Source organism: Leiobunum rupestre, chromosome 7 (assembly GCF_980474605.1).
Source record: "Leiobunum rupestre chromosome 7, qqLeiRupe1.1.hap1, whole genome shotgun sequence".
Classification (NCBI taxonomy): Eukaryota; Metazoa; Arthropoda; class Arachnida; order Opiliones; family Sclerosomatidae; genus Leiobunum; species Leiobunum rupestre.
In genome coordinates, this window is record NC_143390.1 from 40,572,572 (window position 1) to 40,598,875 (window position 26,304).

Sequence of the window (26,304 nt, forward strand, 5' to 3'; positions counted from 1 at the left end):
CTTTAATAATTTAAAATTTTACGTGGGTTAATCCCGTGATGTTTTCAGAGCTTGGTACAAGACATAGAATCGTTTGAACCCATGATTAAGTCCATCAACGCCAAGGCCAAAGAGCTGACTCAAAAACCGACCGTCAGTGGTATTGGCGAGCAGTATCTAGCTTTGGTAAATAGCGCCAAAGAATACGTGGAAAAACAAAAAGCTCAGCTGGACAACTACCAAGAGTTTGTCGAAGCTTGCAACGAGTTTCATAGGTGGCTAAACGGTGCGAAGGAGAAACTGAGCAAGTGTTCTCAACCATCGGGTGACCGTGAGATACTGAAGGACAAAACTAACAAGCTGAAGGTTTTGGAGACTGAACAAGAGGAGGGTTTGACTAAATTGTGTACTGCGCTGAAACACGGCGAAGCTTCAAAAACAGCCCTTCTAGATGACGGTGAACAACAAATGATTGAAGGCGAAATGAAGAGTTTACAAGTAGAATATGACCAATTTAAGAAATCCGTCAATGAAATGAGAGACTCCATCGACGTCGGAGTTACAAAATGGAACGAATATGAAGAACAATTCGCCCTTTGCGCTAATTGGTTGGCTGAAATGGAACCGTTAGTGCAGTCCTTTATGGCACCGCAGAAGGACATGAATACCAAACGGGCCAAGCTAGAAGCTTTCCAAAGTCATTTGCAAACTATTTTCGATTGGCAAGGAGAATTTGACAAGCTTAATTTGAAAGCTCAGCTCTTGTTGGAAACCTATTCGGACTCAAGCATTTCGAACGCCTTCACTCAGTTGTCATCTAAGTACAGCGCTTTACTGTCGCAGTCCAAGGAAGTCATGCATTTGTTGGAGCAAAGGTTCCAAGAACACCAACAACAACAGTGCATATGTGGAGAACTTGGTGAATTCATCGAAGTGGCCCACGAAAGATTAAAGGAATGCATGCGGCCGACAAACAACATCGATGACCTCAATACTAGGCTAAATAACTTGAAGACCCTTTCTGGTAGCATGGAGCAAGGACAGAACAAAATTCAGTACTTGGTCGAGCTGACCGAGAAAGTTATTCAAAACACGGATTCCACGGGCGCCAGTAGCATTCAAGAAGATACTGACAATTTGAAATCCGACTTCGAGAAGTTGGTAAAGGAAATATCCGAAGCAAGAGTTACCCTGTCCAATAAAGCTGGCGAACTTAATGAATTCATCAAGATACTTAAATTGTTTCAATCTTGGTTGGAAGAAGTCGAAACTAGTATCGATACCGAGGATAAACTCGAAGTAAGCTCCTTATCCGAGAAGAAAGCGTTGTGGGAAAAGAACATGTCCATCCAGAAAGACTTTGAGCGACACCAGGAAACAGCCGAGAAACTCAAGTCCATGGTAGAACATAACTCTCAATTTGCTAAAGAAGCTAACAATAGCTTGGACAAATTCAAGAAACTCTACGACGTTGTTAAAAATACAGTTTTGTCTTTGGAAGGCGAAGTTAAACTTTTCGAACAGTACAAAAACGCCTGGAGAGACGCTGAAACTTGGCTCAGAGAAACGAGACTAAAACTGCAAAGATGCGCAGACTGTTCCGGAGACCGACAAGCAGTCCAAGAGAAAATGAATCAATATACGAGGATTAAAGATTCTTTACACTTCACCGAAGAAATTGTCCAGAAAGCTATCGAACTGGGAAAACTAGTCAAACAGAGCTTGAACCAAGTCGGACGGGAACGCATTGACCAAGAAATCGACCATTTACAAATGGACTGGGAATTGATTCAATCCATAATCAAAGAGATAGAGAAAACGTTATCTCAATGTCTACACGCTTGGTCCGAGTTTGAAGCCGCCTACTGTAACATGAATGAATGGTTAACCAGGTTCGATAATATGGTTAGATCGGCCATAACCGAAGCCCCTGGCTCTGGAAGAGAGCAGCAACACTTCGAGTATCTCAAAGGGCTTTTAGAGGAAGCCAATTTCCATAAGTCAGATTTAGAGCAGGTCAATGAATCATGCGAGTCTTTGCTCCATATCACCTCCCACGCTACCATCCGTGATCAAGCGGTCGCCCAAGCTACCGTTTACTCTTCCCTCGTTGCTAACTTGACCGAAGCCATAAGTAGGCTCCAAAAACTGATTAATTATCAATCCGAATACAACAAAGTCAAACAGGACTACACAGATTGGCTAGAAACTCAAAACCGCATCTTAAACAGTAACAAAGATCTCAGAGGAAGTCAAGAGACGATAGAAACCAGGTTACAGAACGTCAAGGGTTTGACCTCCGTTTTACCCGAGGGTCAACAGCTCTTGTCAGTTTCCTCTGAAGCCGGAACAAGAATGTTGTCTAGCCTTCCAGAGTCTGGTCAACAGGCGTTGAGAAGCGAGATGGACAGTTTGAGGGATCAATTGTCTAACTTTGCGGAAAAGGTGTCTGAAGTAGTCAGCACCTTATCGTCTGTCCTAACTAGATGGCAAGAGCTTAGCTCTAATAGCGAATCCTTTGAGCAATGGATGAAACAGATCGAACCCAGTCTGGAAACCAAGCCATCAACTAAAGGAAATGTCGTGGAAATTAAAACTCTGCAGGAACATTACAAAGTAACGTAACACTTTCAGGCTTAGCTTTAAAATGAATACTAATCGTTATTTTTCAAACAGCACATTAATGAGGACATAGCGGTTCACATTCCTCAACTAACAGAATTGCAGACTGAAGCTAAAGAGTTAGCCGCCAAAACTGGCGAGGATATTAAAGGGAAATACTTGGGAGATCTTAAGCACCGACTCGACATTCTTGCTAAGAAATGCCAAGATATACTACACAAACTGGAAGCCGAGCTAGTGAACTTGCAACAATATCAACAAGCTCTTCAAGAAACCGAGAAATGGCTGCTTCAAATGTCCTTTAATTTGATGGCTCACCATTCACTACAAATATCGACATTACAACAAACGCAACAGGAAATTAGAAAGCATGAGAGTGTCATGGAAGAAATCCGTTTATACCAAAACACGGTGGATGACGTTAAGTCAAAAGGCAGGAATCTAATCGAAACCTACCGATTGCAAGAACCCAGCGTTGAGGAACAGATTGAGCAACAACTGACGAATATCCAGGACAGCTACAATTCATTACTGGACAGTGGTCGACAAATCCAAGTAAATTAGCTAATTTTCAAATGTAAATATTTAGCGTAAAATGGTTTCTAACACTTTTTTTTTCAGACACGACTTGACGAAGCGTTCAAGAAATTCCAGTCGTACGAAGAAACTTTGGACATGTGTGACCAAGTTCTCACATCCATGGAGCCGGAACTGTCCGGGGAGCCGGATCTCTCTACCATGCCACTCGAAGTTGCTAAAGACAAGCTGGAAAATTTTAAACTTCTCCTCAGTAAGCTGTTGGTGACTAAGCAACAATTACAACAAGCTATTCAGTCTTGCGTCGAGGCAACCGCTTCTCTTAGCCGTCCCTCGAGCCCGGAAGTCGGAACGGTCGCAGCCCTTCCAGAAAGAGAAGCCTCCATCAAGATTCGTCTGCAGGACTTGATCGAACAGGCTGAATCCTTAGTTTTGGCGCTGACCAATTCTATTCACGAATGGGAAGACGCCGAGCAACTCAAGGAAGACGTGAACGAATGGATTATCGAACAGAAAAGCGTCGTCCAAGCCGTTCACGCCACACCCGTTTCTTATCAACCCGAACTCTTGCAGTCGAAACTTCAACGTTTGGAGGAGATCAAGTTGGAAATTAACGACAAGTTGGCTTTGGTTGACGAGGCGGAACTCAAGGAGCAAATCATCCAACGACCCGCGGTCGCTAAGAAGGATCTGAAACAGAGTATCAGAGAACTAGAAGAGCAGTTAGCCGAAGCCCTGGCCAACCAGAATGCCAAGATATTGGCTTTGGATGAGCTGCTCTTCTTAAAGAAAGAAGTTGAGGCCAAAACCAAAAGTATCGAAGCACGGATGGAAGCCGCCGAGAAAATGGACGTGGCCACGACCAGGCAACGGCAGCAAGCTTTGCGAGAAATTATGTCTCAATTGGATTCCCTTCTGGTCGATATTGAGTCGTTGAAAGATAAGCTTCGAGATGTTAAGAAGTATCTTAACGAAGAAGACCAAGAAAAGCAGGAGCAAGACATTAGGTATTTGATCATACATTTTGATACATTCTCAAGCCCGAATACCAAAATATATTTAAATTTTCCATTAAAGGTCGTACGAACGTAAAGCTAAGGATCTTCAGAAGCGTGGCATGAGACGAACCCAGAGTCTGGACTTAATTCAGTCCAATTTCGAGAGTGTGACTACCGAACTTTCCGCCACCCAGGAATGGGTGGAGGAGAAATTAGCGGAATTGCAGTCTGCACTCCCTCCTGGATATCAAAGCCAGAAGGTCGATGGTGCCCTGCACAATGCCAGAGTCAGTAGTCGTTACTTATACGTACGAATTAACCCCACTCACCTCTGACTTATCCGGTATTTGTTTCTCGTAGTCTTTACAGAGAGAAATCGAAGATAAGGAAGTCATCATCCAATCGTCTAAAAAGAGGGTGAACTCCCTATTAGCCGACTTAGAGAGTCAGGAGGTCGAAGAACTGAAGAAGCAAATTGACGGGCTGAACGCCAAGTTCCAGGAACTTTGCGCCGCCTTGAAAAACCACACTGATAATCTGCTCAACTTGCTGAACAAGAGCTTACAATTCGAGAACGCGCTCGAGCAAGTGAAGCGCTGGCTGAGGGAGAAGGAAGAGACCATCGTTAACGTGGAAACCGAAACGCCAAAGGCCGAAAAGAGCCGAAAACAAATCGAAATCTGCGAAGTACGTTTCTTTCTGTGTGCCAAATTTAAACCTGATTTTAATCGGGTTATTCTTAACAGACGACGGAAAGCGAGATCAGAACTTTTGAGGAGATGACTATAGTTGGAATCGCGAGACAGTCTAAAGATCTGGAACCTCAGTGTACGGAAGAAGACCTTTCTTCTCTTCGTTCGGCCATCAATGGTAAGTCCTTGCCACTTTAAGTACGAAATTGTTTAATTGGCACATACAACTAATTCGTTCGGTAGACATTCAAGGCAAACTGGAAGAGTTGAAGGGTCTATTGGAGAAGAAGGTCCAGGCTCTCAGGGATATCTTATCCAAACAAGTGAAATACGAGGACAAACTGGAATCCATTCACAGCTGGCTTTTCCAAACCGAAATGTCCGTCGCGACTGAGTTGAGGACTACCTCTGCCATCGAAATCTTGCAAGAGCAAAGGGATATTTACGTCAAACTCTCTGAGGAAGTCCACAAAATGTCGGAAGAGATCGACAGACTTCAAAATTGCGCCGACGCTTTCATAAACAAATTGAAAGAGTCCGACAGACTGCTGATGGAGGACGATCTGCGCAAAGTTTACGACAGATATAATCGGTAAAGGTGTTTTTTCAGCTTCCGGACCCCGAAAATTTACGACACTTTTCCTCCATTTAAATAAAAAAATCTTTTTTCTCTCCTCTAAACATCAGGCTCAAAGACTCGATCAGAGAACGTTTATCCTTGTTGGAAGAAGCGCTAGCGGCGCAACGCGAACAGCTTCTCCAAATACAACGAAGTACGGAGCTTCTGGAGAAACTCAACTCGGAATACACTACTCTCTGCCAGCCTATTGGAATCGCAGTTGACGCTGCTAAAGCTACGATGGTTGCTTGCCAGGTAAATTTTAGTTTCTTATATCTCTATTATTCTTTCTATAATGTATAATATAGTCAAAACATGTATAAAAGTGGTATTTTTTTTGGGCACGCGCTGTTCAATTCTTTAATATAAATTGACTCGCAATTTTGCACGCGGTCTCTTAAATAAAAAAATATCACGCGCTCTTATCTTGAGCAGAGCAATAAAACCATAGACCACCTACCCCAAAAAAAACTTGCTTCAACCTCGGAAAAAGTTTTTCAGCGCGTGAAAATTCTGTATTTAACGAAATAAATATAAAAAAGTCGTGCGCGGCCCAACTTCTACAATACATTTTTTATTGTCGCGCGTGCTTGTCTTTGTACCCTTAAAACCGCCTCTTCTTGCCGTGAGATGGTGTGCTCTGTAAAAAGCCGCATCGCATTCGAGACATAAAAATATTGAAATTACTACCAGCGATACATGTTCGTCTTGGGGTCGGTGGTCTGTGATAAAACTAACATAAACACCCTCCCGTATTTTATAGAATCTCCTACTGTAAAAACGTATTATTGTTTATAGGATTTGAGGAAAAGAGTCGTTGACGTTCAGTCTCGTTTGGAAAATCTGAAACCTCAACCTCAATTATCGGAAGACATCAGCAATTTGTTGCACCAGTACGCAGACTTGTCCAAATCCGTTCAAGATCAACAAGCCAAAGCTAAACAGTCGGTCATTCAAAGAGAGCAGTTCCACGCGACTCTTAAAGACATTAACGACACTATTTCTAAGTGTAACGACACGATGAACAACATCGAACAGTCGGACAAGGGCACCATGGACAAACTGAACAAGTACCAATCTTTGTTGGATCAAATAACCGAATGCGAGGCTAAATTGACAGTGGCTCAGGATAAGGGTGATCAAATTGGTAGTGAAGTTTCAGCTCAAGATCGTAACACCATCATGGATGAGCTACAAAGGCTCAAAGCCTTCTTGAACGGATTGAAGAAAGCGGTTCAGAAACTGAAAGCGAAACACGAAAGTATCATGGCGGAACAACAAAAGTTAATCGACGATCTCGAAGCCATTTTAGAGAAACTTCACAAGGACGAAGCGTCCGTCAAGAACCGGCCTTTATTGACCTTGGATATCGAAGGTGTCAAAAGTGAACTATCAAAACACGACGAAACGGCTGCGGAAATCAACGGCAGGCTGTTAGCGGCCAAGAAAATCGCCGACAGGGTTTTGGAAGAGTTGCAACCCGAAGTTTTCACCGAAGTTCTGCAAGAACATCTTAGCGAGATTAAATTGTTTCAAGAAACGCTTCCTAGGGATCTGGAGGAAAGGAAAAAATATCTCACTGACGCGCTCCAAGATCGCCAACAGTTTGTGTCCCACAAACAAGACTTGACACAATGGCTGGAAAAGGGAAGGAAACGATTGAAAACTTCGGAGGACGGAGTCAACTTTGAAGGACTCGAGACCGAGATGAAAGACCACCAAGTACTTATACTTTTTTTTCTGATGAACTTAAAGTTAAATTTCATAATTACTAATAAATGTTAAACTTACTATCTTTAAGGAATTCTTTTCTGACGGAAGTATTTGGGAACAACATCTATCTCAAACTAAAGAAATCGCCAACCGAATTCGTCCTACTTTACTCGAAGACCAGAAACCAGTCTTAGATCGCCAGATAACTACTTTGGCGCAAGAGCTGAATCAATTACTGGTCAATGCCGATAAACTGTTCGACGCGTTGGAAAAGAACCAACGTATTTGGGGTGACTACAGCTCCGCTTTGGCCAAGGTCCAGGCCATCTTGGACAACACTAAACTGCCCGAAGAACGGCCCGCGACTTTGGCCGCCATTCGAAGCAGCCTTCAGAATATTACCCGATACTTGACCGAGGTCCGCAAGAACCAGGAGGTGGTTAACGACCTGAACAACAAAGCCAGAAACGTTGACCGTTTGGCCAATCAATCTTGTCGGAACCTAGTCAGTAAACAAGTAGCCGGAATCAACCAACAGTGGCAGGAAGTCTATGCCCAACTAGAAACTCAACTAGCCGCCTTAACCGAAATCCTCAATCAATGGGAAATTTACACTCAAGTTATGACTAAAGTACAGTCTTGGTTAAGTGAAATGGAACAAAAAACCGAAGCCCTTCACGCCTCCAACGACACCACCGAAAACGATATTAAGGTAAGCTTTAACAAAGGAGAAGATCCTTTCAGAGGGGTAACGCTATTAGAGGCTGATGTTGAAATACATGAATTCTTACAAGATAGCACCTAGGAGCAACAAACACAGCACCCCACACCAGGAGAACGCAACCCGCCAAAAGTCGTGCATTTTCTTGCGTACAGTTTTCATTGGCTAGACGATTTAACGCCTGCTGCCGTCGGAATGGGAAAATTTGGAAATTATCTAAAACGTTTAGCGTAAAGGCTTGTACAAAGTTGTACACAACACTGCGTTAGCGTGTTTAAAGTCTATCTGCGTTCTCCTTGTGTGGGGTGCTGTGTTTGTTGCTCCTAGATGGCACCAACATTCTAAAAGTAATTTTAGTTATTTTTATAAAGTAACGGGGCCTTGTTATAATGTGACTCTTACGTCACAGTCTCTTACTTTTACAAGGCTACGAGCGCGCGCTACAGTCGCCAGAGTAATATATCTTTTTCTAGCTGTGTCTTCTGACATAAGACCACTTTTTATTTTATAAAATCAACTATTAGCTGAAAACCATGACAAATATTATTTTTTTCCGGTTTTCGTGCCCAATATTTCCTGAGTTGATCTTTCGTTTACAATTTTTACGTAAACCATCCCAAAATTAATTTTATGTGTTTTTTGTAAACCATCATCAAGGTTAAAACTGGCGCCATCTAGTAAAACTAAAAGCATTAAAATCGAACCTCTAAGGGCTTCCCTCTAAATGTGTATCGGTCTATTTGAACCGTTGAAAAAATATTAAACCAATGCCGCGATCTCACAGTAATTTGGTAAATTTTAAAATTACCGTTTCGATCGATTAAACTCAAATGTGGCGCTGAGATCGATTACGTAAGCAAAAATGTATTAGTTAAATATAAGATCAATTCGTTTATTTATGTTTAGTTGGCCTTCGAACCCCGAGTAAAACCAAGAGAGCATTCCCAGAAAAAACGATGAATTGATAACCCGTTTCAAGTTGCCATAAATTTTTACGTGGGAGTTTTGTATGGTGGTAAAACAACTTAGATCGAACGTTTAAGGTTAATATGACGAAATTGGGATTTTATTGCTTCGCAAAAAGTTTATATATTCATTCCCAACATCCTCATGTATGGCACGTCACTCGTGCCATAAACAAGATATTTCCCAACTAGTCGAGCGCCCTGAAGCTATATTGCAAACGGGATACGGTGCAATTTTATATTGCCTTATAAGATAAAATATCACCAATACAAAATTCTCTCGACGAGCCTAAATAAATTTGATGTACCAAAATAAGAAACTAGCTTCGAAGTTATCTATAACCCAGTCAATAACTACCGGTATAGGTAAAATAAGTATTTGTAATTAAATTAAATATTTCAAATTAGGTCTACGCGTATATAACCGGCTTAAATAATTAATAATTGCGGCAATCTACTCTTGCATAATTTCAAAAATGCCATTGAAAATGTTTTCGCTATGAGTTCGCAAAATGAGTAGGAGTTGAAACAAAATGTTTTTTGTTGGCCTTTAGAACCACACTGACATCGAAAACTGTTACGCGAGGCTTTCATAACGTCCCTGTCAAACAAAGAGAAGAGCGGGTGCTGGTTTGGCCTCCGTATCCCGAAGAGGCCCCCTTTATATAAAAGTTGCGGAGTGTGGGGGAGGGTCTAGTAGAGTGTCGGGTGACGGTTTATTGGAAGGTATACTCGGGGTGAAGGCTGCGTAACAATTTCCACGCGTTGACTGAATCCATCGAAGGAGAAAGTGGGGTAACAGTAAAGACCCAAATATAAAGGACTCCGCGAAAACCTGTTAGCTTGACTTGGCGTTACGCAATCGAATGTAGGTTGCATACAGAAACCGGCAAAAACATAACAACAATAATATACAGCGAAGCGGTTTTGTTTCGTTGCGATTTTAACTACGTACCTGTTTTGATTCCTCTTAAATAAGCGACACTTGACTTCTCGAGATGCGTTTGGGTGGAAAGCGAACGAAAGGGTTGCCCCCGTAAGACCCCATTGGCGTCAGCGTTTAAAAATAGTTTCCGACGATTCGCGATTCAATAGACGCCTTTATTGTATCTTGTATATCTCTTTTTCTTGGCTCCCCGGTAGAGTTTGCTGGCTGCTGCGGAAGTTCAGAAAAGCTCCGTCTCCGACGTCGAAAACTTGGCGTCCGCTGTCCTCGCTTACTTGAGCTCCGCATCGAACGCTGGCTCCGAAGGAGTGAAGCAAGTCCAGCAGGAACTACTTACTCTGCAGCAAAGATACGAAAAGTCAGTGTTGCCTCGCTTTTTTTGTTGTTGTTGCGATCTTAGTTGTAGACTGTTGTTGTACCGGGTTGTTGCCAAAGGGTCTAGACGCAACCCTAGATAGATTCTTGCGCGGACTATGCGAGTGGGATTTCGCGGTGCCCTAGAACTCGAGAATGATAATAGATTTTTAGATTCCGAAGAACCCACGACGAATGTTATTTAGTCTTAAATAGGCTTAAGAAAAAGTACCTCGTACATTCTATAATAAAGTTAAGTTATCCCTCAAACTTGTTGGGCTTTTTTTAAACCTTTTTTCGCATAGTTTAGAGTTTTCCCATCACAAATCAACTAGACCTTCTGGCTTTTACTACTATTAGCCTGTCGTGAGTTGGGCTTACGCTATCTCAATAGCGGAGGGGTTTTTTACTTGTTCCTCTAAATTCATCGTGAGTCCTGCTCCGCTTCAATAGCTATTTGTTCAGTCACGAAGACATACTTAGCTAGTACCTAGGAAGTCTCATTATACAATAATGCCACCTGTGTGGTAGGACCCGCGATTACTGTCTTATTTGAATAACTTGTTAATTCCCCTACAACGATCGTAATTGCATTTATCCATCTAGACTATTCGTAACAGGTGTTTGCAATGTTTGTATAACACTTCGCGCGTCGAGTTTAGACGCGGAATCGCGCCTTCTGGCCTTTTAAGCTTAGGACTTAGTCTATAAATACAAATTTAGAACAAGGCACATGCGGGGAGGACTAAAATTTCTACTTTGCTCAGCGTTGGGGAATTCTCTTCTCCCGAAAGCTTCGTTAAAATAGCCGCTTTCGACATTCAAAACGTTTCTAAGCGTGAATAAAAAAAGCCGAGCATTTCGCGTTTTGCGCGTGCGTCCAACGTTTCCAACTAGGCTGATTTGTTTTGGCGGGAGAATGTCTGGAAGGCAGCCAATGAGCGCCGGTTTTGTTATGCTTCCATTTTTTGGGCGCGTGATTAAGCTGGCTTGCCTTTGGACTTTTAGCCGCTACGTATAATTTTCACAATTTTGACTTAATTGAAAAAAAGAATTCGCTTACATTTCAAAATAAGGAACTACGGATACACGCAATTAAAATTTAAGAATGCTTAGTACGAAACTAAAAATATTTTCTCGACCATAAATATTCGCGTCGTGAAACTCAATTTCACGTTGCTTAAATTAAATGTTTTGTTTAAATATTTATGAAGGTTTGCTATTTAAATTATTAGTCATCGCTTTTAAAGAGAAAATACGTTCTATAGAGAAATCATCCACGAATGTTTAGAAGCCAATTTTGCTTGGTATACGCTTCGATACGTCAATTTAGCGGCTGGCCTTAAACTGTCCCTTTAAACGGAAGTACGCGAATTGACTCGAAACGTTTAAGGTTAAAACCTATTAAGTTTCAATAATATCGCGGCACGCCTTTAAGCCCTAAAGTCGTGAAAGTCGCGTTAGAAACGCGAAATAAACGTGCCCTCAAAAAAATCCATACATTATTTATTATTTTCTGGAGAGGGAAAAATCGAAGGCGATAGTGGTGCCCTATAATATATATATATTTCCCGCCGTAGCATCCCGGCTTTTCTTGTAGTTTTTGGATACTGTCCAAAGTGTTCTTCATTGTTTCTGTACGCGATCTATGACGGAAAGGCAGAGGCGAAGAGACGAGTCTCTCGAGGCGCGAGCACCCGTTACATCGTAGCTTTTCCCGCTTGATGGTGGCTCCTGTTGAGACGAAGGCTCGCCCCATTTAATGTAATCCGTTCTGATTTCTCCCACCCGACAGTTTGCTGAATCGTTTACGAGCGTTCTTGAAGGAAGCCCAAGAGGAGAAAACCGCACTCGAAGCTCTGGAGGCTGAGCTGTCGGCCGTGCGAATCGCCCTACAAAACATGGATAGTGACGTGAAAAATTTGGATGTCTACGACGTTGACGTTGAGAACGTCGAATCCACTATAAACGTGAGTTACCATTATGTATATTACTTTACTTCCGTTGACAGTCAGCCATAATGATAGGTCTATGTATCATTTATTTAGTTCAAAGTAATGATGTATCATTTATTTAGTTCTGAAACATTCAAAGTTTGATTTGTTTGTATTGGGGAGTCTGACTTATAAAATGATTGAAAGCGTTTGAAATATTTGAGCAATAATACTTTGTATCTTTAGATACTTTATAATAGGTTTCGAATCTTTATAAAAGGATTATGACGTTTCGATTTTACTACCGTGATTGTTTAAATTTTATTATAGATCGTTTTCGACAAAAATTGTCGAATGTTGCATATTTAGACAAGATTGGAGAAAATTTATAATCCTTAGTTGTGGTAATAGATCGTTTTGCATATTTAGACAAAGTTTGTAGGTAGTTTCGAATCGGTCGATGAAGCGATAGGTCGTTTCGAATCGGTCGATGAAGCGATAGGTCGTTTCGAATCGGTCGATGAAGCGATAGGTCGTTTCGAATCGGTCGATGAAGCGATAGGTCGTTTCGAATCGGTCGATGAAGCGATAGGTCGTTTCGAATCGGTCGATGAAGCGATAGGTCGTTTCGAATCGGTCGATGAAGCGATAGGTCGTTTCGAATCGGTCGATGAAGCGATAGGTCGTTTCGAATCGGTCGATGAAGCGATAGGTCGTTTCGAACCGGTCGATGAAGCGATAGGTCGTTTCGAATCAGTCGATGAAGCGATAGGTCGTTTCGAATCAGTCGATGAAGCGATAGGTCGTTTCGAAACGGTCGAGGAAGTGATAGGTCGTTTCTAATCGGTCGATGAAGCGATATGTCGTTTCGAATCTGTCGATGAAGTTGATAGGTCGTTTCGAATCTGTCGATGTAGCGATAGGTCGTTTCGAATCTGTCGATGTAGCGATAGGTCGTTTCGAATCTGTCGATGTAGCGATAGGTCGTTTCGAATCTGTCGATGTAGCGATAGGTCGTTTCGAATCTGTCGATGAAGCGTTTGGTCGTTTAGAATCGGTCGATGAAGTGATAGGTCGTTTCGAATCGGTCGATGAAGTTGATAGGTCGTTTCGAATCTGTCGATGAAGCGTTAGGTCGTTTCAAATCGGTCGATGAAGCGATAGGTCGTTTCGAACCTTTGGATAAAATTATAGATCGATTCGAACCTTGGGGTAAAATTATAGGTCGTTTCGAACCCTTTCACTCAAACACGTACAGTTAATTAAACGGAACTTTGAGATCGGTCAATTGTTATTGTGAAATAAGTGTAAACGTTGAATAAGGAATTTGAAGCAAATGTAATTTAAGAGTCATTTAATTTTAGACCTTGACTCCGTTTTGAAATTAGACACTTAAATTTTCTTAATTTTCCAGCAAATGAAAGAACACGTAGGTGGCTTGAGCCGTCAAGTGACGACAGTGGCGGAAGAGGCTAGGCGTCGTTACCAGGATCGCTCTCGAAGCATTCCGGAAGCGATTAGCAAAGCCCTTTCCTCCCTCGAAATACTCTCCGAATCCGTGGTTTCAGGAATGGAGGACAAAGAAAGAGAGTTCAAGCGAGCGAGGACGGCGAGGTTCGACTACGTCCTGGGCGTCGAGAAGATCGCCCAGTGGCTCGAAAAGGCCCAGGAACAGTTGCAAGACAAGAGCTCCATCCCGTCCGTAGCCAAGGACATGGTGGCCGAAATCGTCTCCGAATTACCTTCCGTCAAAGAACAGATGTCGGCAGTCAGACGAAATGGACAGGTCCTGATCGAAAACATGGCCGAGGAATCGGATCGGGAAATGATTCGAGGCACGATGGCCTCGCTGTCGGAGCAGCTGGACCAAGTGGACGTTTGGGCCGCCGAAAGAAAACAAGAAGTGGAAGAGGCCCTCGAAGCCTGGCAACGATTTTCAGACTGTCATTCGGCCCTCACCGAATGGACGGCCAAAATTAACTCTCTTCTCGGCCAAGAGGTCGATATGAGCACCCTTGGACAGACAAAATACAGGCTAGGGGAATGCCAGGTACGTGTATTTCGACTTTCATATAGCTCTGTTGGTCTTGAATAAAGTTGTTTTTGAAATTTAAATTATCGCCTAGTATTATGTGAATTTGAATTTAATTTTATTTGAAAGGCATTAAATAAAAACATAATGAATATGCAAATATTTAAAATTTTACTAAAAATTAAGCTCAAACACTTAAATTTTTAAATATTTGTAAATTTAAAGTAGTTTTTATTTTATAAATTTTTTTTAAACACTCGCATTGAATTTCAAATAGAAATGTTTTATTTGGTCTAGTTTCGGTAATAACTTAATTCCCAAAATATTCAAATCGTCATTTGGAAATTAATTGACAAGGTAATAGATAACTTGTGTAAAAAATTTATTTTTACAATTTAAATTTTATTTTTAAATCAATTACGATTTGTACTTTTTTAATTTGAATTTTTAAAGTGATCAACAAATGTTTGAAGTTATTAAATTTTGAATTTTTGAAAGGAAGATATTACAGCTAACCAATTATAAATAATTTCCTTCTTGTACCATGGTAAAATTTAGTATGTTAAAAGTACAGATTTGCGCAGCCGGGTGGGCTATACAGCTGAAGGACCTCAGTCCGAAAGCCCCTCAAGATTTTATTAAGGGGGAAGAATACAGTAAAAGCCTCTTTTTCGTTCAAGCTGAACGTTTCTGTTTTAACAATAACATAATTGAATTATATTTTTATTATTAGGCTGAACCTTCTTCTAGTGCTTAAAATAATGTTGATAGTTAACGAGATATAGTCTTAACTAAAGGGTAGTTTGGGCGCTTGCCGAACTGGTTTAGCTCCGGGGGTCCGAATTAAAACGTAATAACTTAATTACTTTTAAATTTAAAATTGTAAAAATTATTTTAATCGCTAAACAAGAGGCTGTTCTACACTTAAATATTTATTTTTTAAGTTAAAATACAAAATTAAAAGAGTTCAGCTTGAAATAGCGCGAAAGTAGACAATGACCACTGTAGTCTTCCCCCTTAAACTTACGTAAACCACGAAGTAGCAGATCTTTTATCAGTTATTTTTAACATACACCTAACCAATGTTTATTCAAGACTAGCTAAGACTGACTTAGATAAACCTTTGCAAATCATGTCCATTTAGACTATCGTTTCACTTAGCAAATTAGGCCCCTTTATCCGTTTAGATTAACCTTTGCAAATCCTTGTTTTTAAATTAGTTGTTCTAATTTAATTTGTGTTCACAGAACGTTGCAAGAGAGGTTAACCAAGCCCAACGTTATTTGACCGATATGACCCGGCATTTGAGCAAGGTAGCCGAAGTTTGTAGCGCCGGTAACTTGCCGGAAAAACTGGAATCGGCCGAGCAGAATCTGGGAAAAACCGAAAATCGTCTCCAGGAGGAAGTGGCCCTTTTACAGGAAATGGTCGAAGAGTGGGAGCAATGCGACAAGAAGGTCAAGGAAGTGACCGCTTGGCTCGAAAAGGCGAAAGCCAATCTCGATGCGCCCCACAACAAACGAAAATCTCTACACGAACAATTAGTATTGAGAGAGGTAAGACGTATGACCATTACTACAAATAAAATTACAAATTAAGATAGGATACATTTATGCTTTTAAAATAAAACATTCGCGAGCTATATTAGGCGCAAATTTCCTTCCAAAATGTGGAAATTTACAAATGAAAGCTTGTATGTTGATTTTTACTTATTTTTAAAGCTAATTTTTCCGATGTTATAGTTTTAGTAAATTAGTATTTGGCCTCGAACTACATTTGTTCAGAAACTTATTTTGAAAAAGCAGCGAGGGAAAAACCACAGCAGTATAGAGATAATGAGACTACTCTAGAAGCGTCTTATGTTATATACTTATGTCGTAACCCTAATTTTTGGCTCCGTTTAAAACTGTAAAATAATAACTCACCTGTCCGTATAGAAAATGATGGCCGATATCACGATTCAAAGGACAAAGATTTTGATGTCCGTAGAGAAACTTCAAGTTCACTTCCGGGCGCGCTCTATTGGTGAGACGCAAATATCAAGCCGCGCCGAGTCTATTCAAAACGAACTCGGCCAACTGCAGACCACGATCGGCCAACAGAGGTCGACTTTGTCGGCTTGCGTCGCCCAGGAAGAACAGTACCAACAAGATGCCCAACATTTGCGCCATTTGGTGTCGCAGGTCGAACACCAGCTCAAAATGACTTCCGGAACCGCTTACACGCCGGAGGACAGAGAAAGCCAAAGGGCACTGCAAAATGTAAGTCACCTTTCTATTACTCGCCTATTTGCCTTTTGCAACCTTTCGGTGTACAAGATGGCGTGGATTTTTAAATGTTGCTCTAGGTTTTTATACGGTAGTTATTTAGGCCTTTAGACACCGTTTTCATTTAGATCGTACGATTTTTTACAGTTCTAGAGTTTGACATTTTATAGTAGACGTATTTTGAGTATTTTAATTTTGTGTTAATTTCATTTGAATGGTAATACAGATTTCCGCATAAAATGTTGAAGGGCTAATATTTCAAAACCTCTTTAAGAAATGAAAATATAATGATGACCTTGAACTATGTTTTTCAAGTTCACCAAAAAATTACCTCTAAAACGGTAGAACGTTGGTTTCCAATATAATATTTCTATAACCTTGAAGACAGGATTCCAAGGTTTTCAATTTCCATTGATCCCCACACAAGGAAGGTCATCTTTAGTTTTTATTTAATAGCTTAGACGGATTTTGACCTGTTAGCCCTGGTTCGTTTTTTGTGGACATCCTGCATATCTAAACTTGTATGTTTTTGCATAAGCCAACGAAGATACATAGACTACCAGAAGTCGAGGTCTTTTGTTGCTAAAAACATTTTCAGTTGCGATGACCGTACGAAAATGTGTACTTTTTAAACCGTAATATTATGTGACTAGGCTACAAAAACCACAAAATTAAGTAATTCACATTTTCAGTTACCATAGAGACATCTATACGTGAAGTTAACTTAGGTGCCGAATTTTTGTCTGTTTAACGTTTTGTGTTTAACAGACGAAAATCGTATCCAAGAGTTTCCGTGTCTTGTAGTTTTGGCAATTGTAAATTCCAACCCCTTTCCAAAACCTATAATTTTTTTTAAAGTCAAATTTCTTGTTACGACACTACGGAAAGTATATTTATTTCTATGGTTCTATGGGAATTGAAAAAGGCAAATTTATAAAAAGCAAAAATGTAGAAAGCTCGTGTAAAGTTCGGGAACATCGAAAAACGCGAGAAAGTAAAAAGGAAAACCAAACAATTCCGAAATAGGCCTTACAAGCGACCTCTGGTAGTTTCTTGTTTAATCAGTATTATATTATTTAGAAATTTCAATTATCTTCGATACTGATAGCATACGCTACATTTGAATACTGGACTATAGCTTTCCTATTAGCCGCTTTGTAAGCCTATACTTTTTAACGGTAAACTTCAGTTACTACAACGACCAATTTTTATTACTTCCTGCCCCACCCTTTCTCGCACCCCCGAAATCCCCACGTCTACTTTTCTATTTCTCCACGCTGTAAACAAATATCTCCTAAACAATATTACGTTACTGGAATAGGCGCTAAAAGATCAAATTAAACGCTACCAAAATCAAATCACGATTATTCAAGAAAAAATCAAAAAGTTGCAACAAAGACGAACGCCCGATCCCGAACCGTTCAGGTTGAAAGTGGAACCGTCCGCTTCCGGAGGACTCTCAGTCCCGGCTCGAATTAGGACGCCTTCGCCGTCGCCTTACAGGAGGTCCACCTCCCGAGGCCCCGCGACGCAACCTCAGCGCCTTCAAAAGGAGGCGGATGGGGAGAAGTTGAAGAGGAAGGAATCGCCTCAACTGCCCATTCCACCGTCCAACAGAAGGAGGTCCAAAAGCCCGGAAGACAAGTCCAAAAGGTCGGAGCGAAAATCGCGAGCGCCCAAACCAGCTCACGCCGCACCGCCACAACCACCTCCTCCGGTAATTATTGTTCCCGATTCGGACGTAATTACCGAACCAGAAACCATGATTGAATCTCCTACGCGTCAAATCGAGGCCGTGTCACAAATACCTCAAAGCCCACCTCCCGCAGTGGTCGTGGCAGAACCTGTCACGACTACTACTACCGTTACGGAAACTAGCCCAGTAACTACCACCGTCGATAGCCCAGCTGTGGTTGTTGGAGAAACCGACGATGGTAGTGCTTTTGTCCGCGTAACGCGAAAAACCGAAACGAAAAAGACCAGACAAGCCCAAAGTCGAGCGGAATCCGACGAACGACCACCCAATATTTCGGGGAAGCCCAGAGAAGAGAGTAACGCCGTCCAAAGACCAGAACCGAATAGAAGGGGCGCCACAGCCGTTAAAAAGAAGCAAAGAAAGACCTCCGACTCGAGCGATAAAGGACGCGGCAAACGCCTGGAAGGCTTTGGGGTGCACGTATCCGAGACAGAAACGTCAGACGACGCCCGATCGACTCCAACCTCGCCATCTTCACCAGAAATTATGCGTTCCGTTTCGGCTGGAAGTGGTATTAACGTATGGGCAAACAATGGCCAGTTGGGTAAACCATCGTACGCTGACATATTATCCGGAAGAGCTAGTCCCAGACCTGAAACTCCACCGGGAACCATCAAGGAAATTCCTGAAGAGGAAATGGATTACGAAGATGATCGAGTAGGTGAGACTGTGCAATCTCCCCCTCCTCAAATAAAATTTGACGATGAACCTGACGCGTCTGAGTACTCATCGGAAGCGGAATTACATATAGATTCTCAGCAAGCCGACGAAATTACCATCACCGAAATACCTCAGAGTGATTTGGTAGGAATCCACGAAGAAGTGGAACCTAGTTCGATTCAAGAAATTTCGAATCAACCTTCGGGGCAACATTACCATCAATTTAGCCAGAGCGTCACTTCCTATTCTAGTGACGGTCGAACCGAATCGACCGTTCAAAGGAAAGTGCAAGTCACCTCGGACAGCGAAGGCTCGCAATTGAAAACCATGACGTACGCCGAAGTGGCTCGTCGAAGTAGCCCAGTACCCCCCTCGATGTTGAGATCGCCATCCCCCGATAGCAATTCGGGCTTGGATTTTGGCGGGGCGTCGTCACCCAGATTTCCTCCTTCACCTTCGCCGAGAAGGGAAAAACAAAGCAAGAGGAAAACTCACAGCTCCGGTGGCGGAAGACAAGAGCATCCCAGACCTTCCGACCAATCTTTTTTAGCTGAAAACCCTGACAATCGAGAGCGGCCGAAGAGAAACGCGAAGAAGGATTGGTGGGAAGACGTCGAGGACAAGGAGGAGGAGGAAGAACGGCAACGCCAGAGCCAGCAGGGTGGCGAGGCCGACTCGGACACCGGGTCAAAAAACGCGTATAGGCCTCTGTCTAGCCAGGAGGAGGGTGCCCTAGGGTACTCGCTAGACGGGGGCGGATTGGATCGAGGTAACATCACTCCTCTGAGTTCCACGCCTACTAAACCAGAGACGGCGCCGCTCCTGACGGAGTCGAGCAGCGTGGAAGAGCGCGAATCAACGACATCAAGTTCGCTGGACTCGAGAAAACCACCGGAAGCGACTAAAATTGAAACCCCCGAAGTTGACACGAAACAAATTGCGGAGAAGAAAAAGAAACCGAAGAAAAGGAAAAAGAAAGAGCAGGATGAGGCTGAGAATAAGATGGTAGCTAACGAACGTCCGTCCGAAGCTGGTCCTCGAGACGGACTGAAGGAGAAAGGAAGCGGCCGAAAGGTAAAGAAAAAACAGGTAAAGGTCCCGAGAGAATCGGCTAATGACACGGCATTCGTTAATAGTGATAACCCGGATGAAGCCCAAAATCGTCTCGTAACCACGGATCAAGTCACTGAAACGAACGATACTCAATCTGACAAGGGTCATCCATCCCAAATAGAATTTTTTTCAGACGAAGAAGCCGGAGATTATAAAACACGCAAAACGGAATTTATGGAGGGAGAAACGACCGAAACGGACGAAGATAAGGAATTGAAAGAAATATTTAAAAACACCGATTTCGCTCCTTCTTTGTCGGCATCGAATGACGCGTTCGCGGATAAGAGATGTAGGGCACCTCTCGATAAGGAAAATATTTTTACAGCCAGTGACGCGACTCTGAAAGCAAACGACGCGATTATCGCAGCGAGCTTGGACGGTGGTCCTGGCGAGACCACATTAGACGACGACTTAGTTAATGTTATTGGGCATTTAGAGGTTTGTGGCGAATCGAATCTAGGAGAGGAACAACGAGACCATTCGACATTACAGGTTGGAAATCCTGCCTGCATTTCTTGAAAAACTCAAAATCTTGAATCCGATATTTTTGGTTATCTATTTGAAGACTAACTAACTCGACTTGAAAACTAACACGATCGTTTTGGTTTTTTGCTGACTCTTTAATATAACCCCTTCGTTTTATATTTTTTTAATCGAAGACAGTGTGTTTTACTCGATACTAATAATTCAAAGCGCGATTTCATTGTTTTTAATTACAAATATATAATCCATAGCATGTATTGGCCGACAAAATCTTTCGTTTGCTGTTTTGAAAAACTCTCGTATACAAAGTATTATTATTGTGGTTGTTACGAGAGTTTGTATTGAGCTTTAGATTCGAGCGAGTAGTGACGGTTGATTTTCGCGGTTTGTGGATTTGGTCTCTACTCGCTCGCTTCTATCGATGTTTTTTAGTTGCCAGTTATTTTTAACGCGTACTTGATTTATTGAACGTTTCTTAAGTTATTCTGAAAGAAAAGTTAACTATTAACCGAACTAATGTCGCTTTATCATATTTTATTTTCAGGACGATTCTATTTCTGGTTACGAAGTCCCGCCAACCGAATCGCAACCAGAAATGGAGCTTCGGAAAACCACCGTTCCCAATACCTACGCCGAACCCGTTTTCACGGGTGAGGTTGTCCCAGTACCTTCTTCCCTTCCCTCGGAAATGGTCTCCGAATCCTCTTCCTTCCAGTATTCCCAACAGCAAAGTTCCTCGCGTTCCACTTCCCGATCCCCTCCTCCCTCGTTTTCCGACATTCCTCTGCAAGATCCCAACGTCACGTCGTCGGGTACCCTCGTCCAACTTTCTCAACAAAGTTCTCGCCAAATCAAAACTCAAATTCGCACTTCCAAGACCAGAGTGGTTCAACGCGTCATCAAAAGGACAATCAGGACCGTCAATGGTCAAACCTTCGTCGAAGAAACGGAAGAGATTCTTCCACCGATCGAAACCATGTCGACGGTGGCTTCTACGGACAGTAGTTCCAGCCAGTCGCGCAGTGTTAGCGTTTCCCATTTCGAAACGGGACAAGAACCCCAACACGAACGGGTCATGGAATCCAGCGCGGCGACTAGAAACGTTGTTCAAGCTAGTTTCGATTCCGGCCAAGTCGTGGATACGCCCTACCAGGTGGAAGAACCCGACGATCAGAAAGGAGAGTGGACCGAAGACCAGCCCTCGTCCGAAGCGTCCAATTACGAATCATTTCAGTCTTCCGAAGCGTCGCGACAAAGTCAAACGACGTCCAGTTCCTTTCAAGCTTCCAGCTTTAAGAGCAGTACCGTTCAAACGTCTCAAATGTCTACTAGAGTTATGAAAGTTCAAAGTCAGGTTTTTACTACCGCCGGTGGCGAAGACGTTGTTGATTTCGGTCGTCCGATGGTCAGCCACGATCAAGCGACGGCTGCGGACGAAATAGGCCCTATAGAAAAAGAAGCGTTATATGTCTTGGAAGGGGATCCAAATAGCAGGGGCTTCTTACACTACAAAACGCAAGAACGGGAAACAGAGAGTCCGGACAAAACTAGCTATTCCAAAATGACCTCGAGCAGCTTATCTTCCTTCATTACGAAGTCATCAGGATCCCAAGACGGAGCGATGCCGTTGAGTCAAAAATTAGATGGTGAAGCCCTCGATACTATCTTAGACGTTCCAACTTCCGTACCCGATGTTAGCGAGATATCTTCGGAAGGCCCGATGGAAAAAGAACAGTTCTATGTACTTCAAGGTGATCCGAACAGAGAAGGATTCGCTCACCTCAAGACTCAAGAAGAAGAATACGAAAGTCCCGACAAGACGTGTCAGTACAAAGCAATTTCACAAAACCTTTCAATGATGGCGGCGTCAAAGGACGCTACCGAATTTGGCGCGTTATCCAGTCAAGAAACGCGTTCGGTTTCTTCCTTCAGTTCCCAAAGTTCCTTTCGTAAATCGACCGGTATGCATAGCCAAATGGAAGTGGTTCCTTCTCAAGAGCAACCTTTTAACGCTAGACCTACCACATTGCCAATCCAAGAGCTTACGGATGCGCGAAGCGATCCGAACGAAGCGAAAGATTCGGAACAGTTAAAACTAGTCGATTTACCTTCCCCCGTAAAACCGTTAGCGGGGGATGACGTCCATCATCTAATTCACACTCCCACCAGCCCGTCTTCCGAAACGTACCCTCAAGACCCGAGATCTTTGATTATTAAACCTCCCGAGCAAACGTACTTCGCCGAAGCGGTCAAGTCCGAAGGGGAAGACGTCGGATTGAAAATTCGACTGTTTGGCCAACCAGAGGTCATCAATACGGTTCAGACCAGCTATCAAGAGCCATCGCAGTTGACGGATTTCCCAACAACTGCGCTCATGACTCCAGATGAATCTCCGTCGGCCGACAAAGATCCGATCAGAGGTTCGAGAATCGGACAGAAAATATCCCTCGAGGAGAAGATATATTCGATGATTAATCCGCCCAAAGGTTTGGTTGAACAAAGGTTAACAGAGGTGCAGAGTGAAAGGACCTCGACAGCGGAAGAAACTGCCATTACCCAAGAAGCGGAATTAAGTCAGAAAGAAATTGAGAACCTATCCGATCCCAAAGATCACGATTCGGAGGAAATTCGTCAACCGAAGAAGGGAAAATCAAAGAAAAAATCAAAATCGGTGAAACCGGAATTGAAAGTGGAAATTATTAAAACAACCGTCATCCAGAAGGAAGTCACGGTGATTCCGGAGAACGTGTTACCCAAAACCAAAGCCACGGAAGCGGTAATTGAACCAACCCTTTTTAAACCCGAAGAGCCGTCAACTCCGCGTAAAGATGGAGTTAATGTTGAAACACCAAAGAGCAAATCCAAGTCTAAAGAAAAGAAATCAAAGGGCAAGAAAAGTAAGAAGGGGGATCAAAAAGCCGAACCAGAGAATCCGCCGCCAACCTTAACTGAAGAAAACTGGACGTCGGAGCTGAACAAAAGGCTAATGCATCTTCGAACCATAGAAGATCAAATAGCTGCCAATATAAAGGAATCTGAGTCTGAACGAGTGGCTCAACTCCCGGAAAGTGAACCCACTAAATCCGTGGCACAACTCCCGGAAAGTGAACCCACTAAATCCGTGGCACAACTCCCGGAATTAAGTGAACCCACTAAATCCGTGGCACAACTCCCGGAATTAAGTGAACCCACTAAATCCGTGGCACAACTCCCGGAATTAAGTGAACCCACTAAATCCGTGGCACAACTCCCGGAAAGTGAACCCACTAAATCCGTGGCACAACTCCCGGAAAGTGAACCCACTAAATCCGTGGCACAACTCCCGGAAAGTGAACCCACTAAATCCGTGGCACAACTCCCGGAAAGTGAATCCACTAAATCCGTGGCACAACTCCCGGAAAGTGCATCCACTAAACCAGCGGCTCAACTCCCGGAAAGTGAATCCACTAAATCCGTGGCACAACTCCCGGAAAGTGCATCCACTAAACCAGCGGCTCAACTCCCGGAAAGTGCATCCACTAAACCAGCGGCTCAACTCCCGGAGAGTGCATCCACTAAACCAGCGGCTCAACTCCCGGAGAGTGCATCCACTAAACCAGCGGCTCAACTCCCGGAGAGTGCATCCACTAAACCAGCGGCTCAACTCCCGGAGAGTGCATCCACTAAACCAGCGGCTCAACTCCCGGAGAGTGCATCCACTAAACCAGCGGCTCAACTCCCGGAGAGTGCATCCACTAAACCAGCGGCTCAACTCCCGGAGAGTGCATCCACTAAACCAGCGGCTCAACTCCCGGAGAGTGCATCCACTAAACCAGCGGCTCAACTCCCGGAGAGTGCATCCACTAAACCAGCGGCTCAACTCCCGGAGAGTGCATCCACTAAACCAGCGGCTCAACTCCCGGAGAGTGCATCCACTAAACCAGCGGCTCAACTCCCGGAGAGTGCATCCACTAAACCAGCGGCTCAACTCCCGGAGAGTGCATCCACTAAACCAGCGGCTCAACTCCCGGAGAGTGCATCCACTAAACCAGCGGCTCAACTCCCGGAGAGTGCATCCACTAAACCAGCGGCTCAACTCCCGGAGAGTGCATCCACTAAACCAGCGGCTCAACTCCCGGAGAGTGCATCCACTAAACCAGCGGCTCAACTCCCTGAAAGTGAACCCACTAAACCCGCGGCTCAATTCCCTGAAAGTGAACCCACTAAACCCGCGGCTCGATTCCCGGAAAGTAAACCCACTAAACCCGCGGCTCGATTCCCGGAAAGTGAACCCACTAAACCCACGGCTCAACTCCCGGAAAGTGAAACCACGATACCGGCGGCTCAGCTTACGGAAAGTGAAACCACGATACCGGCGGCTCAGCTTACGGAAAGTGAAACCACGAAACCGGCGTCTCAGCTTCCGGAAAGTGAAACCACGAAACTGGTGGCTCAGCTTCCGCAAAGTGAAACCACGAAACTGGTGGCTCAGCTTCCGCAAAGTGAAACCACGAAACTGGTGGCTCAGCTTCCGCAAAGTGAAACCACGAAACTGGCGGCTCAGCTTCCGGAAAGTGAAACCACGAAACTGGCGGCTCAGCTTCCGGAAAGTGAAACCACGAAACTGGCGGCTCAGCTTCCGGAAAGTGAAACCACGAAACCGGCAGCTCAGCTTCCGGAAAGTGAACCCACTAAACCAGTGGCTGAAATTCCGGAAAGTGAACCCACGAAACTAGCGGCTGAAGTTCCGGAAAAAGAAATGGCTAAATCAGCGGTTCAGCTTACGGAGAGTAAACCAGCTAAAGAGGACAAGACACTTTCCAAGAAATCCAAATCCAAAAAATCTAAAAAGAAACCCGAAGGGGGTGATAGCCATTCGGAATCGACCCAAGAAATAGAATCTAAAACCGATTCTAGCAAAAAGCATCGCAAAAACAAAAAGGACAAGAAACCCGATAAAGGATCGGTCTGCGCTAACGTACTTTTAGAGACGGTCTCAGCTAATGTAGATTTGGAGACTCCAAAGGAAATCACGGGGAAATCGGACAGCGCGAATATACCTTCGGATGTGCCTTACATAGACGATGTGACATCAATCTGCAGCAGAAACGATATTAAGGCAGATGATGTTCAAGTTCATTCAGACGTTCAGAAGCGTGACGATTTGACAATGGAATCATCTAAGTAAGTAATTGTTTAGTTTTGTATTTACTTGGGTATTTAGCATATACATGGTGTTTAAAAAGGTTACGCAAAAATTTGAAGGAGTTGTAGGGGGTGAGTGGAGAAGTATGCCTGTTTTTGTCCCATTTTCCTACGATGAGTTAAATGAGCGCCAGAGAGCTTCAAAGTGTGGCCTACTAGCCCCTGAAAGTAGGCTGCAGCAGAGACTTTAAATACTGCTTAAGTTACATTTTTATGCCGGTTATACTTCGATCGGTTTACAAAGTCCTTTTTTACCTATCACACCTTAATGTTCGCATTTCCCTGCTACTTGGTTTTGTTGCAACCTTCTTATATATTTATATGACGTTTCTTGACATCTTTTGTTTAAAGGGAGTATCACCCTTGCAGTAGAAAATGCTACGGGCGTTGAATTCTATCAACGAGAATTCTATACATTTCGCACCGGGATTGGTTTTTGGAATTTTCGGTATCATTGTAGATATTCTTGCCACGATTACGTAATCGATTACAGATTTTGCATTACCAAAGACTGTACTTGCTCTAATCGGTGTACAGAATTTGAGAAAGTGGCCAGTCCCTCGGCCCCGAGTGGGTATTGACGAAAGCTTTACCTCCCCTGATAGAGTAATACTTTAAAAGAGTATAAAGGGTTTTTAAAATTGCAGGCAGTGACTTCAAATCTGCATTCCGTTATGGTATCATAAGGGGTATTCCTCACGTTTAGGTAGTTAGTTGTTCAACAGAATT

General features: G+C 43.2%; 1 protein-coding gene across 4 annotated transcripts in view; it reads left to right on the top strand.

Moving 5' to 3' along the window:
- Msp300 (Muscle-specific protein 300 kDa) overlaps window positions 1-26,304 on the top strand; it is a 121,646-nt gene that overhangs the window by 78,971 nt on the left and 16,371 nt on the right. For all 4 annotated transcript variants that reach the window (XM_090154641.1, XM_090154642.1, XM_090154643.1 and 1 more), the window contains 16 exons: window positions 49-2,595; window positions 2,656-3,156; window positions 3,223-4,145; window positions 4,216-4,423; window positions 4,497-4,823; window positions 4,883-5,006; window positions 5,072-5,420; window positions 5,516-5,702; window positions 6,246-7,169; window positions 7,249-7,872; window positions 9,990-10,150; window positions 11,942-12,116; window positions 13,495-14,130; window positions 15,360-15,668; window positions 16,050-16,373; window positions 20,936-25,554. In XM_090154641.1, coding sequence (XP_090010767.1) covers window positions 49-2,595; window positions 2,656-3,156; window positions 3,223-4,145; window positions 4,216-4,423; window positions 4,497-4,823; window positions 4,883-5,006; window positions 5,072-5,420; window positions 5,516-5,702; window positions 6,246-7,169; window positions 7,249-7,872; window positions 9,990-10,150; window positions 11,942-12,116; window positions 13,495-14,130; window positions 15,360-15,668; window positions 16,050-16,373; window positions 20,936-25,554 — 12,938 coding nt within the window. The remainder of the gene's footprint in view (window positions 1-48; window positions 2,596-2,655; window positions 3,157-3,222; window positions 4,146-4,215; window positions 4,424-4,496; window positions 4,824-4,882; window positions 5,007-5,071; window positions 5,421-5,515; window positions 5,703-6,245; window positions 7,170-7,248; window positions 7,873-9,989; window positions 10,151-11,941; window positions 12,117-13,494; window positions 14,131-15,359; window positions 15,669-16,049; window positions 16,374-20,935; window positions 25,555-26,304) is intronic.